The 14,736-nt window shown below is 61.8% G+C and overlaps 1 protein-coding gene across 3 annotated transcripts in view; it reads right to left on the reverse strand.

Annotated features, from left to right (window-relative positions):
* Window positions 1-3,262: 3,262 nt before the first annotated feature.
* DPP6 (dipeptidyl peptidase like 6) overlaps window positions 3,263-14,736 on the reverse strand; it is an 867,370-nt gene continuing 855,896 nt past the window's right edge. For all 3 annotated transcript variants that reach the window (XM_029921134.1, XM_029921141.1, XM_029921139.1), the window contains exons 21-26: window positions 11,323-11,377; window positions 8,999-9,110; window positions 7,752-7,810; window positions 6,870-6,942; window positions 6,708-6,781; window positions 3,263-5,088 (exon numbers count right to left, since the gene is read on the reverse strand). In XM_029921134.1, the coding sequence (XP_029776994.1) occupies window positions 4,942-5,088; window positions 6,708-6,781; window positions 6,870-6,942; window positions 7,752-7,810; window positions 8,999-9,110; window positions 11,323-11,377 (520 nt within the window). In that variant the 3' untranslated portion in view covers window positions 3,263-4,941. The remainder of the gene's footprint in view (window positions 5,089-6,707; window positions 6,782-6,869; window positions 6,943-7,751; window positions 7,811-8,998; window positions 9,111-11,322; window positions 11,378-14,736) is intronic.

Here is a 14,736-nt window from a genome sequence, read left to right on the forward strand (position 1 = left end):
TGTCCTCCCAGAAGCTCACCATCTGTGGCTCTAGGTAGAGCCATGGGTGTGTCACACCGAAATTACCTTCTCTCTGGGTGATCTGGGAGGTGGCCATGCTGGGGGCAGCAAGGTGTTTGATGGATGGGGGGCGCCCGGCCGGGCCTCCTGCCGGCCTCCGCACCCTGCTGGCTCCAGCTGGCTGGGCCCAGTCGTCGGGTGTGGACCACCGCCTGGGACTTGCCTCACAGTAACTGAGCCCATGGCTCAAAACTCGTGCCTCAGAAGATGCGTCCTGGGTGTTGGCGGGAGGCCTCAGTGCCTCCCTGGGGCCGCGTGGGCATCCTCGCTGCCTGGCCGCTGGCTCGTCTGATCCAGGGACGAGGCAGGAGCTGGGGTACCTGGAATGGCCTCGCCCGCATGGGCCCCGGTCACCTCAGCAGGGAGCCTGGGCCTCAAGACGACGCAAGTGAGACATGGAGGGTGTGAGGTCCAGGGCGACGCCCCCTCTCGGGGCCGGGCAAGTGCAGAGCTGCTGAGTTCGCCCTTGGACCCGGCACAGCATCCCGACAGATCTGACTCTCAGCTGGGGTGATGTTCCCCGCGGGACGTGGGGCCACGTTGGGGGGCATATTAGATTGTCATGTCATAGGGAGGGGCTACTTGTAAACAGTGCATCTGGGAAATAGGGGGCAGTGAGCGGCCAAGCTCCCTGCTTCCACAGGACAGCTTCACGGAACGAACGATCCAGGCTGGTGGGGGGGGGGGCCGTGCCGAGTGGTCGGGAAGCACTGCTGTGACCAGGGGAAGTCGCGGCGGAGGCGGCCGGGGTGTGCAGGGGCAGCGGGCACGCGGGGTGCACGCAGGGAGAGGGAGCCCGTCCGCGGGCCCGGGCCGTGTGTGGGGGGTAGTCACGAGAGGTCAGTCTGAGACACACTAGGGCCTGGGATTGGAGGCACGGTGTGAGGTGGCTGGTCGTGGGTTCCGGAAGGAACCGGAGCAGCGAGACTGGTTGGAAGCGACGTCAGAGCCCGAGGCGGCTGCCAGCACCTGGAGACGTGCGGGCACCCTCGCCCGGGCCCGAGATGCTGGCCACCCAGGGCGCCTGTCTTTGCCACCAGAAACAGTCATCCAGGGTTCTGACTATCTGGGGGCCAAAGCCTACACCCCAGGGACCTCCGCTCGGGTTTTGTGGGGCAGGAGGAAAGGACGGCCCAGAGGGACCCCCGCCCCTTGGTGTGGTGCCTCTCATGCGCAGACAGGGGCGCACGGGCCCGCCGGTGTCCTGGTCAGAGTGGCTGTGGCGGTTTCCGGTGGGCGCGGCAGCTCGAGGCCACGCTGCGGACGGTGCAGCTGACCGGGGCCGTTCTGCGTCCCCAAGTTGCTCTGATCCCAGCCTGGGAAACGGAACGGCAGGACGGCTACCAGCCCGGGGAGCTGAGTCAACACGAGACTTCCTGGGGGACAGGCCCGAGCTGGATGGGGGCTGGGGGCACCCACAGATTTCGTGTCTGCTCGGAACCTAGATGTCGCCACCCGTTTCCACTGAGGCTGGCTCCGTGTTGGTCGGGGACCTGGGCCCCCAGAGTCGGAGGCCTGGCCTTTGGAGCTTGTCCCACGAGAAAACACAGTGAGGGGAGCAGGCACCTAGCTGCCGCTGCCTCCCCCCTCCCCACCGTGCTGGGCGTTGGCTCCCCATCTGTGCAGCGAGTGAGAGGGCTCAGACGGCTTGTGGCTTGCAGGAGGGCCCATCCGGACTCCCTGGGAAGCCCCACTCAGAGGCAGTCTTGCCCCTCTCCTCCCTCTCGCCCCTTGTGTCCCTGTCCCCCTCCCTTCCTCCCCCTTCCCCCAACCCCACCCCGCCGGGCGCCCACGGGTTCCTCAGCACCTCCTCTCCAGCACCTGTTTTCTGTCAGCAGGAGCCTAAACAAAGAGCACCTGTCAGGGAGAATGTTTGCATCCTCCCCAAATCCCTCTGTTGAAATCTGACCCCCTGGTCGTATTAGGAGGTGGGGTCGTTGGGAGGTAATTAGGCTCAGATGTGGTCTCGAGGGGGGGTGCGCCCATGGTGGGGTTAGTGCCCTTATAGAAGAGGGTGTGCCCTCCCCCACCCGGCCCCTCTCTCTGCCCCGTGAGGACACAGTGAGCCGGCGGCCATCTCTCACCAGGAACTGAATCAGGGGCACCTCAATCTTGGACTTCCAGCCTCCAGACGGTGGAAAATACATTCCTATTGCCTGGGCCCCGTCCGTGGGGTTTCCTTATGGCATCTTAGCGATTAAGACAGCACCAGCGGGAGAGCGAGCAGGGGCTGCTGGCTGCCAGCGGGCTGGCACATGGGGCTCGGGGCTCATGGAGACTCCGAGGCTGGCAGGGGGGAGCCTCCCAGCGGAAAAGGGCGTCAGGTGCGCCCGGCTGGGGGCTGGGGAAGCCAGGCGGGCGACTCGAAGCAGGACCCGACGTGACTGGTCGGGGGGGCGTATTTGGCTCTCCCGGTCAGTCCTAAGTTGGATGTGGGGGAGGCTGAGGGAAGCCGGCCGGCACTGATCAAGGCCCCGCCCTTTGTGGCTGATTGCTGATTGCGGCAGTATGGCCGGGCTTCCCGGGCCGGTGGCTGCAGGTTGCGGGTCAGGGCTCTGTGTTTATAAATGATCTGGACGTTCTCTGCATATCCAGTATCTCACCAGGCTTCCCGGTCTCTCCTGTGATTATCCTAAGAGCCCTCGCCGTGTGCTAGTGGAAGAGGGCCAGGGAAGACCTGAGGTGCCTTTCCAGTGTCTCTGTGACACTCGTTCAACATTGCTTCCAGAAGGCACTCAACCCGTCACTAACCATCGTCTGGTACTGCTAGGTCAGGCAGGGGAGGGAGGGGTAGAGCCCTGCCCCTCCCCCCACTCACACCTCGGAGAGTGTGGCAGCCGTGTCCCAGGGGATGCCACCGAGGGATGTCCCCACAGACAAGAGGCTTTCCTAGAGTTTTCTAGCAGGCAATGCCGTGGTCTCGACCAAGAGCCCGTTTTGCTCTTAGTGTCAGGGAATATCTGTATGTCTTCGCCCTAAAACTTTAAGGACGCAACTGAAACTCCCTTTCTCTGATCGGTTTGGGACTTGGGCATATTTGACTGGTCCTGCCCTTCTCACTTTTGGGTACAGTCGTTTGCTCACACCAAGCTCTCGGGGACCTGCATCTGCCTTGGACGGGGCTCAGTGAGTACCTTGAAACACTTCACGCTTTGCACACTTCTTACGGAGAGATGGTGGAGGAGAAGCAAGAAAAGATCTATCCGAGTGGTAAAATAATGTTTTATTCCATGGACGAACAAACGCTAGTATGCCACATGCTCACGTGCCTCCTGCCAGACCTCACGGCCACAGCTGGCTTCCCCCGTTGGACCTAGTTGGCTTTCGGTCAAGCCCAGTGGAAATAGCGAAGTCACGGTCACGGAGCATCCAGAGCCGTCCGGTTGCTCACACATCGGTCCTTTTCCCCAGTGGCGACCTTGTGACGGAGACCCTCCAAGCGCCCTCGCTGCAAGTGACATTCAAAACTCACAGAGATGAGACCCTCCAATGCCAAACGGCGACACAGACAAGTCTTCTCTGCCGACGGAATGTCAAGGCCCCCCCACCCCGCAGGCCCGGAAGCTGGAGAGATCAGGACTGACATTCAGGCGTCAACGAGCTCAAAGGAAACAAAAGTGGTCGATACGCTTCACACTAGCACTTGTGGGGCGCGCGGGTCAGCCACGGGGCGGCGGCATGCAGGAGCTGCTGGGGGCCGTGCCCGGTCCGTCTTATGTACAACACCACGAAATGTACACTGGGAGCCGGCGGTGCGTCCCGTCGGAGGGAGTGTCACACGTGGACAGGCGGAGGTGAGGGCACCCAGCCGTCCCCGGGACCGGAGGCCACCGCCTGCGCCCACACTGCCCTGGACGGTCCCCCGAACACGCACACAGACCTGGGGAGGGGTCAGTCAACCCTTCGTCTTTTTATGTTCTTTCTAACCAAATGCCATGTGAGACACTCGACGAGGGGCCAAGGGGGAAGAGGATGGGCTTCCCGACGTGCACACACGGTGTGAGGCTGAGCCAGGTCCTAATGCGGCTTTGTGGGAAAGAAGTTTTATTTAGGATATTTTTTTTTAGTGAATGGTACTGGATGTTCGTCCCCCTCAGTTTTTTTGAAATTTCTGCACAGAGTCTCAAGACAATCTTGAGGAGAGAGCAGTTAGTTGCGTCTGATCTGTTTCTTTATCCAAACGAGTGCTAAGCCTTACACACGGACCGAAGAACAGAAAGCAAAACAAAGCCACGAAAGAAAGAAGCAAAGAAAGAGAGGAAGCCCATGACCGGAGACAGTGTCGGGTAAAAACCATAGAAAAATACGAATTAATTCCATAAGGTTAGCCATTAGCGTAGCTACAGCGCACTTGCCACAGCCCCTGACGACGCCGGGCCTCCTAATCTCAGAGAGGAGCAAGCCGAGCTACGAGCAAGTTCTGTTAAAATAATTGTGCTCTACTCGTTTCCATGGCGCGGGTGCATCAGACAGGGGATGCTGCTAATGTGGACACGGCCGCTGGCCAGGGCTGGCCTTCGCGCTGCCGCAGGATAGCTTGGGGTTAAGGGCCAGTTTCTGCACTGCTGTCCATCCGTGGTTCCTGGGGAGGGGCCGGGGGGTGGACCAGTCACTCCGGGGCCAGGAGGAGGCGAGGCTGCTGCGGTGGCGGCTCCAGGTGCGGCGGGGAGGGGCCCCTGGGAGCGGTGACGCGTCTCGGCCTGGGAAGGAGCTAGTTTCTGAAGCAAAACCGCCTTCGGGACGCAAGACACACATGCTATGGAAAGTCACACTTCTTGCCCCGGCCCCGGCCTCTGTGGGAGAGGGCGGTGGGGTCCCCCGGCTGCACGCTGGTCCAGGGGGAGCCCCCCGCCGTGCTCAGGGCTGGCTCCGGCTCTCAGGTCAGTCCTCCTCCTCCTCCTCTTTCGCTGTGGCCGTGGGGAGTCTGTCCTGGACCCGGAAGCACTCCACGAAGAAGTTGATGATGGCGCGGTACAGGTGCTGGTGCAGGGAGGCGCTGTGGAAGTAGTGGCTTTCGTCCGGGTAGATCTGCGGGGAGGGGGGGCAGGTTACTCCCGGCGCCCCCGGGCCCGCACAGCCCAGGCGGGGAGGGTGCTGGACTATCTCCACCACCCTCCCAGGCCGAATCCTGCTGCCATTTCTCTGGGGCTCGGCCACTCGCGTTCGGCTCACCCTGTGACCGTGCGCAGGTGACTTTCCTGAGCCTCCGTTTCCAGTTGTGTTAACTGGACGTGACTTTTGTGACTGAATCCAGCTCATATGTGAGGATTAAATGTTACGCGCCTATGAAGTGTTTAGAAGGAGGCCAGGGCCCGGGGAGCGCTAGGAAGCGCTAGGAAACGAAGTCTCACTGACCCACTTTCTTTCCGTGATACCCGCTGCCTCCTGCATTCTGCACTGTCCTCCTCTGTGTCTTTACTTTAGAGCATTTATCAGTGTGCAGACAGGGAAAGGTCTGTGGTACAAAAGCACAGGGAGCAGGACACACGCCTCGCCCTGCCCTGGTCCCCAGTCCCTGTGCCCCTCCTGGAGTTGCTCGAGGCTCCAAACTCGGGGCATGGCCCCCTGGCCCCGTCTCCAGTGCGGGCTGCCGGGCACAGGGCTCACGGCCTTGCCAATCTAGCTCAGTCCATCTCTTGGGCACTCGAGCCACACCCGCACATGCTTTCCCATGTAAGCCGCGTGGCTGTACTGCGTAAAATGTCTTCACCCCGTGGGAGGCCACCAAATTTACTCTGATCCGAACTCTGGCAGAAGTGAGCTCAGAGCTAACATTAGCCAAGTCCTTCCTTCCCCTTTCAGCAACTCAGGCCAAGCTCTCTGCTTGCAGGAAGCGCTCCCTGCCTGGCCAGCCCTCCCGTGTCCCTCCAACCAGACAGCGATGCCTGCAGGCCGAGGGCTTGGAGACCAGGCAAGCAGCGGTGGGTGCCAGGGCCTGGTGCCGCCTGAGGGAGGGGTGCTGAGGGGAGGAAATCTCCCACTTATCTCTGGACCTGAAAAGACCATTGGGGTCCTACCACTTTTGCTAAGGGAACCCCAGGTCAAGAAGGAAATGGAAGATGTTTCCAGAAGCAGCACTGTGCATCTCTGGAAAGAGCCAGGCCAGTGCTTGACGCCAGCGAACACAAGGTGGCGAGTTTATTTCACGGAGGACACCCTGACTGCTGCTCAGCCACAGGTGATTCTGGGACATTCCACCAGAATTCAGTAAACGTGTGGTACCGTCTGGCAGGAGGCCAGTGAGAGAAGGCTCAGGACCCGCACGTGTAAAGCCCCCAGGTCCCCCAGAAGGCTGTTCTGGTCAACACTGGGACAACAGCCCACTGCCACCCGCCAGGGACAGCGCCAGCCTCACTGTGGCGGGGTGGCCGCTGTCCTGCCCTTGCTCACTGCGGGCTTGGGGCGTGGGCGGAGCGTGGCAGGGGTTTTGCACACAGCTCGAGTGTAGAAGCGAGCCATCAGCATCAATTAGTAGAGAAAATAAGCATGTGCTAATTCGCCTGGTTCAACCTGCCCCTGCCCGTCTCCGCCAGCCGCCAGCACGGGCGTGTCTGCAGAAATGGGGTGACCGGAATACCAGTCAGGTCTTCCACGAGCAGGCGGTCCCTCTCCAAGCGTGAAACAGAGTGGATGTGCAAATACCATACCTGTAAGCTGTAATTAGCCTTCCCCTTAATTAGTTGGGTAATGAGTTCCGCTGTGTGCTGGAAATGGATTTTTTCTGTTAAAAAGAAAACAGGAAAAGTGGAGGTTAAACCCAGAACACCCACAGGTGTGGGCTTAGCGGGAACTAGCGGCCCCGTCCTTACCGTCAGCAGTTGCGTGAATGATCAGAAACTGCTGCTCCTCCAGGGCGGACACTCGGTGAGCCACCTTGGTCATCTGCAGGTGCAAGGCAAGGGGGCAGAGTTAGCGGGCCCGCTGTGGCCAGCGAGCCCGGACTGAGAAGGCAGGTCTCTGGCTGGGAGAACAGGGGCTCCGCGGGGAGGCGGATGCACACAGCATCTCGGAAGCCTGCCTACGTGGGCTCCTTTCAGGAGGAGGCAGGGGTGGAAGAGAAGAGAGCATAGGACAGCTTTTGCCCACGGCATGTGGCCACCATTTCAGCCGGTGTAACTGGGGAGGACACCCTGGCCAGAGAGTCCCATGATTCATGCGCAGACTCCAGCTTTGAGGCCGGGCCCTCCGTGCAACAGAAGTCTGGCCTCCCCCCCACTGCACCCCAGGAGAAAAAACACCCCATATGACACCGGCACGGAGTCAGTCAGTGGCTATGGTGCAGCAGGTGCTGTCGGGGGCTTTTCCGCCGATCAATGGCTTATTTTCTCCAAGTAGAAGCAGCCTTGGAGAGGGGACCGGCAGCCATCTGTGCCCAGTGACCGTGGACCCTGGGACAGAGCCCCTGTCCATCCAAGATTTTCCTAACTCCCCTCCTCGCCCCTTGAGTGCCAGAAAGGGAAACCGGGCAGACCCGAGAGAGGCCCTGCTCACCAGGGGTCCCAGCCCCGAGGAGGGCTTTCTCAGTGTGAGTTTGGTGGTGGCGGTGGTGGGGAGTCCAGCAGGCCCGGGGACGGAGTGTGGGTCCCCGAGGTGGGCCGGGGTCAGAGGGGCGGGAGAGAGGAATTCCAAAGGGGCAAGCCGCACTGGTCGAATCCCCCGCCCTGCCCGGCGGCGGGGGTGCGCACACATACCTCGTACGCCCTGTTGTCAAGTCCGTGGAGGCCCAAGTACCTCTCGGAGAACGCGGACGCTGGACACGAGAACAGGGGGCAGGTTACGGGAGGGGAGCCCGTGCGGAGCCCCCAGATGCGGGGAGGCCCCTGGCTGGGGGCGGTGTGGGCTCAGCCCACAGGTCTTCTCGCAAGCACCACGGTGGCGTTCAACGCCTTAGAGTTGGGGGCTGGGCTGTAAGCAGCGCAGCGGAACCTCAGTCCTGTGACCCGGCTCATCTCAGGCCCCAGCGAGCAGGAGGTGCCTCACTGCGTTTCAACACACAGGAGCGGCAGCAGGGTAGGGAAATCATTTTTGTTTTCTTTTTAATGCTGATTTAACAATGTTGTCTGTTTAATGTTTATTTTTGAGAGAGAGAGAGAGAGAGAGTGTGTGTGTGTGTGTGTATGAGTGGGGGAGGTGCAGAGAGAGGAGGAGACACAGAATCGGAAGCAGGCTCCAGGCTCCGAGCTGTCAGCACAGAGCCCGATGCGGGACTTGAACTCACAGACTGTGAGATCATGACCTGAGCTGAAGTCGGACGCTCAACCAACTGAGCCCCCCAGGCGCCCCCAGGGATGTCCGTAACTACGTGGAAGAGACAGGACCGGTCCCCCTGGCTGGGGCTCTGTGCCCAATCAGGGTGGCACACTTAGGTGCATCCAAATCAGGCACCTTTGAAAGCACATGATTAAAAAAATTAAAGTTTCACTGAATTTTAAAAATCTGAATATGCTACATGTATTTGCATGGGAAAACGAATTTTAAATTATTATGATTTTGAGGGCGGGGCGTTCCGGGACTTCGGGCTGAGGTTTGCATTAAAGCCCTTCCTAAACGTGTCATTTGTGAGCCTTTTGGCCGCTGGAGCCGGAGGTCCTCACAGTGGCCGCTCCATGGGGTCCTGGGTGTGGGGATGGGGCACGGGGGAGGGGGCGGCCAGGGGACCCCTGGGCGAGTCTCGAGCTGCCAGTCTTGTGTGTCAGGAATGTGACTTACAGGCAGGTGTTGGCAGGTTGACCGGTATCGTTCAAACAAGTGACTAGAGGCCCTCCCTCCCCTCCCCAGGCTTCTGTCCGGGTTTCTCGTCAGCCCCACGGCCCCGCCGCCTCCCGCCCGCCTCCTGCCCGCCGCGGGCACATGGAGCGAGTGAGCAGGTGGGCACGTAGGGGGAAGGGAGGCCTGGGGCCGAGCGGGGTGGGGGGGGGGGTGGAGTCAAGATCATTACCATAGAGCTTGAAGTCTGTTATCGGAGAGAGAGCAGAGCCACAGGCGAACACCGGACCCTGGTTTTCTCCCTTTGCTGGGAGGATGTACGTGCTCAGGTACCCGCCATAGTCCTGGGGGGCGAGAGAGGGGACACGGGGGCGAAGCGTCAGTGATTCCACCACCAAAACGGCCTCGGACACAGATCAGCGACTCAGTGACCGTTTTCATGTATTTTCTGCCACAAAGTAAAAAAGGATGAGCAGCAAATCCCTTTTCAATTAGACGTTATGTGATACAACGCCCCGTCTTTGGGCTTGGTGGCGTGGGAGCTGCGTGACGGGGGCCGTGGGAGGCTCTCATCAGGCCCCCTCCGCCCCGACGTCCTCCTGCGGTGCCTCCAGCTGCCCTCCGACCCCAGCGGGGCCCGGCCACGGGAGGTGACCGTCAGGGCCCGACGAGGGCCTGTGTCACAGGGTTTGGGGGCCGGCCGGGAGGCCTGACTCCGGGCCAACACGGGACGGGGAGGCTCTGTCACGTCCCCTTTACCTGGGGCTGACACGCAAGGGCCCTGCTTGGATGTGGGCCTTCCGGAGAGAGCAAAACGTCACATGTTATCCGCCGTGGGCGCCTTCAAAGTGGCTGGTTCACGTGTGCTCTGTCTCCGGAAAGAACCAAGGGGAACCCGACACGGATGAGGTGCCCTGAGGGGCGGCGGTGGGAAGGGACGGGGGCACGGGCTGGAGAGGGTCAGGGTGGTAGGGTGCGGGGGCTGTCACAGGTGTGTGTGTGTGAGTCTATGCAGGCCTGTGATTGTGTGTGCTCGAGTGTGTAAACGCGTGTACACCGGGGTCTGCCTGTGCTGGGTGGGAAGGCGTGTGTGTCTGTGGGGGCCTGTGAGTGTAGGTGGCATGTCAGTGTGGGGGGGGCATGTGTGTGGTTGTGTGCGTGTGTGTACGTGTGGGGCATGTGAGTGTGCACACACACCTGTATATGTCACCCAGCTGGCGGATGCCACACGGGCAGCCACGTGAGAAGACCGTGTGATTTCTTACAAAACCGAACCCTCTCACCCGTGACGCGGCAGTCACACTCCTTGGCACTTATTCAAAGGAGCGGAGGGCGTCACCTGCGGAAGCCTGCGCGCAGACGGGCACCTCGGCGCCCCCCGTGACCGCCAGGCAGGCCGGTCAGGGGACCAGTGAGCTGCGGTGCGCGGCGTGTGACTCGGGGCAGCCACGGGAAGAAGCTTACACGCGTGTTACGCGGTGACAGATGCCTGTCTGAAAAGGCCGAGTGTCTGAGGAGGAGCCAGCACTGAGCAGGGACAGGCCCGGTCCGGGGCAGGGACCCAGGTGCCGTCTGTCAGGCACGACTTCCCGGGTGGGTGCGGGCGGGCAATCCATGGTGACGCCCCAAGTCACACGTACAGATCACCCGACCGGCTCCGAGCCCCTCGGGCAGTGGGTGGGTCCCCGCCAGCGTGGGGTGAGCCTGCAAAACGCTCTGGAGAGAGCCTCTGGGCCCTCCCCTTTACGCCTTGCCTCTCGGGGGGGAGGGCAGCAGGGGTGGGGAGGGCTCCCGGAGGCCCCGTCGGGGATCGCCCAGCGGGCAGTGCCCCGTGACAACTGTACCCTGGCCCCCAGAGGACACTGCGCATGGCAGGCCCTCAGGCGGTGACACAGGAGGTAGTCAAGCCTCCCCCTGCACTGGGGGCACGGAGAGGTGGCCCCGGAGGCCTGTGCCGAGTCCTCCCTTGGAGGGGCGATGGATGTGTCTATCTCTCTGTGCCTCTGCCTTGTGAAGTCTGAGGCTCGCGGATCCCGGCTAAGAATGGGGGTGTGCGTGCCCAGGTGATCCTAGGTGGCCTGCAAGGACCCGACTCGCAGCCCTGGGCCCGCACACCCCCAGCTGGGCCGCCCTGAGGAGCGTGAGCCGCCCACTCCTCCTGCAGCGAACCTGGCACATTATCCCGGTCCAAACGCATACGCAGAAACAGAGACTCCTGCGCCCCCTCGTGTCCGGGGCCACCCCGCCAGGCACCAGGCTGGCGTCTGTAAGAAGAGTGACCAGCGGCCTAATGAAGTGCTCTCACGGGATCTGGCTCTTCTCTCCTTCTAGATGACACAGAAACTCGGATAAATAGGCTGCCCAAACAACGGCTCCCTCGCGGGAATCACTAAGGGTCCAACGTCTCGCTCTCAAAGCAAGTAACTGCTCTCACAGCATCGGCCGGGGGACGGCTGAGCAAATCGGATTGGGCCGGGTGACGGGCTGCCGTGGGCAGCGCTCCTGGATGGGCGGGGGGGGGGGGGGGGGGGGGGGGGGGGCTCGGCGCAGGCTCACCTTCCCGAACACGGCCACGCGCGTCTTGTCGATGTACTGCTCCTTCAGCATCATCCTGCAAGTCCAAAGGAGAGAGCGCTGAGCGACCGCCACCTGCACGGTGACCCAGGCCGTGCTTCCCAACCACTCCAACCACCCAAATCGAAGGAAATGTTGGAATTCGAACGTCATTGCTTGTTGCTTCTCTCTCTTTAGGGCACAGGTAGCACGCCCACGGTAAAAGCCCCTCAGCGCCCTCGCGGTAACCGTCCGGGTCTGTAAAACTTGCCGACGGAGAGCCAGGAGTGCAAAGCAGCTGATGCCGAGCGGGAGACCAGGCCCTGCCGGGTCCCCGTCCTCTGCTCCGGGCTGCCCCTCACTTGGACATTGAGGCTCCCGGCCACCCCAGACTCTGGGCGCGTCCTCCGGGGTCGGCCTGGAAAAAAGACACTCGGGTTCTGTGCTAAGGGGCTCGGAGTCTCCGTGCTGGGCTCCCACTGCACCTGCAGTGTCCTTTGTCCCCTACTCCCAGTGGGGGTCCCCGTCCTGCACCTGCTTGGGGGCAGACTCAGCCCTGCCTGGGCTTCTTGCCTTGGCTGGCACTCCCGGGTCCTGCTTTGCCCCTGCCAGCATCTCACTCTCAGGCATCCCTGTTTCCCCACAAAATGACAGGGGTCTTTCTGGTTTCCGGACCCTAATTCAGCCGCGGGAGTTCTGCTACCTGCCGGCACGGGCCTGGCTGCCGGATCTCTGCGTGAAGCTTCCTTCCACACGCGCCACTGCCAGAGCCCCTCCCTGCACGTCCCGGCTCTTCTGTGTCCATCTGCTTCTCGGGGATTAGTCCCTTGTTTCTGCTTTCTGTGTTCTGCTGGCCAGCGCCACCCTGTCACTGCCCTTCTCAGCCTGAAGGGAGCGTAAAACTGGGTACCAGCCTCAGCGCCCATTCTTTTTTCCCTTCAGATGATCCCCCGTGTCCCAGGACGTGGCCAGTCCTCCACGTCAGAACAGCACTTTCACAGCCAATGTCCCAGGTAAAAGGACACGAGTTCCCGGGGGCTGAGGGCCCCGCTGGGAGCGGCCATGTCCCTGGCTTCCCGATGGAGGAAGGTAGTGAAGGCATCGACGCTGGCCCCAGAGACAACCAGCCCCACAGAGGCGGGAAAGAGAAGAAAACGGGAACCGACGGATGACGAGGTTTCAGCATTGGAACAGAAGTACTACCAGGAGTGCGGGCAGGATTCGGGGACACGATGAGTCGGTCCGTGGGAAGTTACTCAAGTGGAAGACAACGCAACACTTCCAGATCCAAAAGACGCAGAGGAAAGTGGGGCATCAGTGGGCCGCCTGCTCTGTGGGAGGCAGTCTCCACGGTGATGCTGAGCCCCCAACTCCTGCTCTAATGAGACCTTTCGATAGGTGATTACGGGGGGCTGCAGAATCGCTCAGTCAATACACAAGAGCGCCATGCAGCCACGCTAACTGTGCTCAGGAAGCGCACGTGCATGCACACACACACACCCCAGGTCCCGGGCTGCCCGTTCGCAGGCGGGCCCCCAACCTGGAACCACTGGGCACAAGTGGTAGAAGGCTTTGGCTCTGCCAGCGCTTTCACAACCAGCCCAGCTGGCCCCTCGAGGACTCTGCCCGCCGCAGGACGCCCGGATCACACCGCTGGGATGCACCTAGCAGTCTGTGGGGACCGTGGAGGGTGGCGAGAGTGACTTGCACTGCGAAGGGCTTCATTCCGACTTGTAAAACGCCTTGGATTTCCACCCTCAGCCCTCCTCCAAGGCCGCAGGCGCCTTGGGTCTCTGGCAACCCCTTCGTCTAATTACCTGGCACCTAACTTCTTGATCTACATGCCAGAAAATCCTGCAAATGACCCTCATTTACCCGGATCCTTCCAAGGGTGGCTGTTTTTCCAACCCCAAATATTTTTATTATCTCGTGCCTGTATTTTCACTAACCAACCGAGCAGATCCTAGGTGATGACTTTTTTTTTTTTTTAACGAACAACGGAACTCCATGTTAAGGAGAGCCCGATTTCACACGTTGGGAGCCCGTTTTTATGACCCGGGGGGGCTGAGCCGTCACCGAAAGCAGAAGCAGAGTCCGTTGGGGTGTCGTTCTTACCGGAGCGTGTCCTGAGCTCCGGTCCGTGCTGGTTCGTAGAGACCAGTGAGAAGGGGGCTCAGCCACCACAAAGCGCCGTCCCCGGGGGAGGCGGGCTAACACGGTGACAGGGCGCGATGGCATGTGCGCCCGCAGTGTGGTGGGGTCACAGCTGAAGGAGCCGTGTGCGCAAGGGGGGCCCGAGGGGAAGCCGGGAGCTGGTCAGGGTGGGTGGGAGCCGTGTGGACGAGGTCACGGGAGCACCTTGGAGGTGGCCGTGCAGAGTCCTGGCCGAGCGGGGCTGTCTGTGCAGCCGTGTGCAACTTCGGGGGACGGCGCACGTTTGCACACTGCGTGCCCTCCCTCCTCCCTTGAGAGCGCCAGCCCCCAGGGGCTGCCGACCATGGCGGTCACATCTTCTGACCGTCTGTGGCGTCCACAGCACCCCAAGCCATGCCCCCAGGGACCCGGTGTGGCAGGGGCCCGGCAGCTGTGCCCCGGCTGCCTGGCACGGATCCTGCACTGGCTGTCCCGGCCATGGTCCCCCATCACGCTGGCGGGGGCTCTGAGAGCCTCACTCCCTTGGGAGCCCCCCACCCACTTTGTCCTCCATCCCGCCCTTCCACGGTGCCACACTCCACTGTGCCACACTCCACTGTGGGCTGGCGGCTGCTCCCCGCCCTGGCACCTTCACCAACAGCCCTGTCGACACCTTCTGCTCAGTCCAGTCGGGCACTCTTCTTGGGGACCCCCGCTGACACAGGGCGCACACGGCTGCCGTGCCTACCGCGACGTCGCTGGGTCTCATGACCCTGCCGCTGCCTTCGCGCTCCTGCACTGACTCGAACGGCTCAGCTGGGGCGCCAGGACGCTGGGCTGATCCGTACAACTTGCTACGTTGCTACCAGGGTCACAGTTCTGAATGAAGCTGACCTTGTCACCTCCTCGCTTAACACACCTCTTCCAGAACTCTGCTGCTACAGGGTGAGGAGCAGCTCTGCAGGACGACGCGGGAGGCATCTCACAATTCAGCCCTGTCCGGCCTCCCCGTGCCTCCTGCCCCCTCCACGGCCCACCCCACCTTCCCCTACATCCTGCCCCCGCCACGACCCACCCTGCTTCCCCCTGCGTCCTGCCCCCTCCACGGCCCACCCCACCTTCCCCTACATCCTGCCCCCACCACGACCCACCCTGCTTCCCCCTGCATCCTGCCCCCTCCATGGCCCACCCTGCTTCCCCCTGCGTCCTGCCCCCTCCGGCCCACCCTGCTTCCCCCTGCGTCCTGCCCCCTCCACGGCCCACCCTGCTTCCCCCTGCGTCCTG

Source organism: Suricata suricatta, chromosome 2 (assembly GCF_006229205.1).
Source record: "Suricata suricatta isolate VVHF042 chromosome 2, meerkat_22Aug2017_6uvM2_HiC, whole genome shotgun sequence".
Taxonomy (NCBI): domain Eukaryota; kingdom Metazoa; phylum Chordata; class Mammalia; order Carnivora; family Herpestidae; genus Suricata; species Suricata suricatta.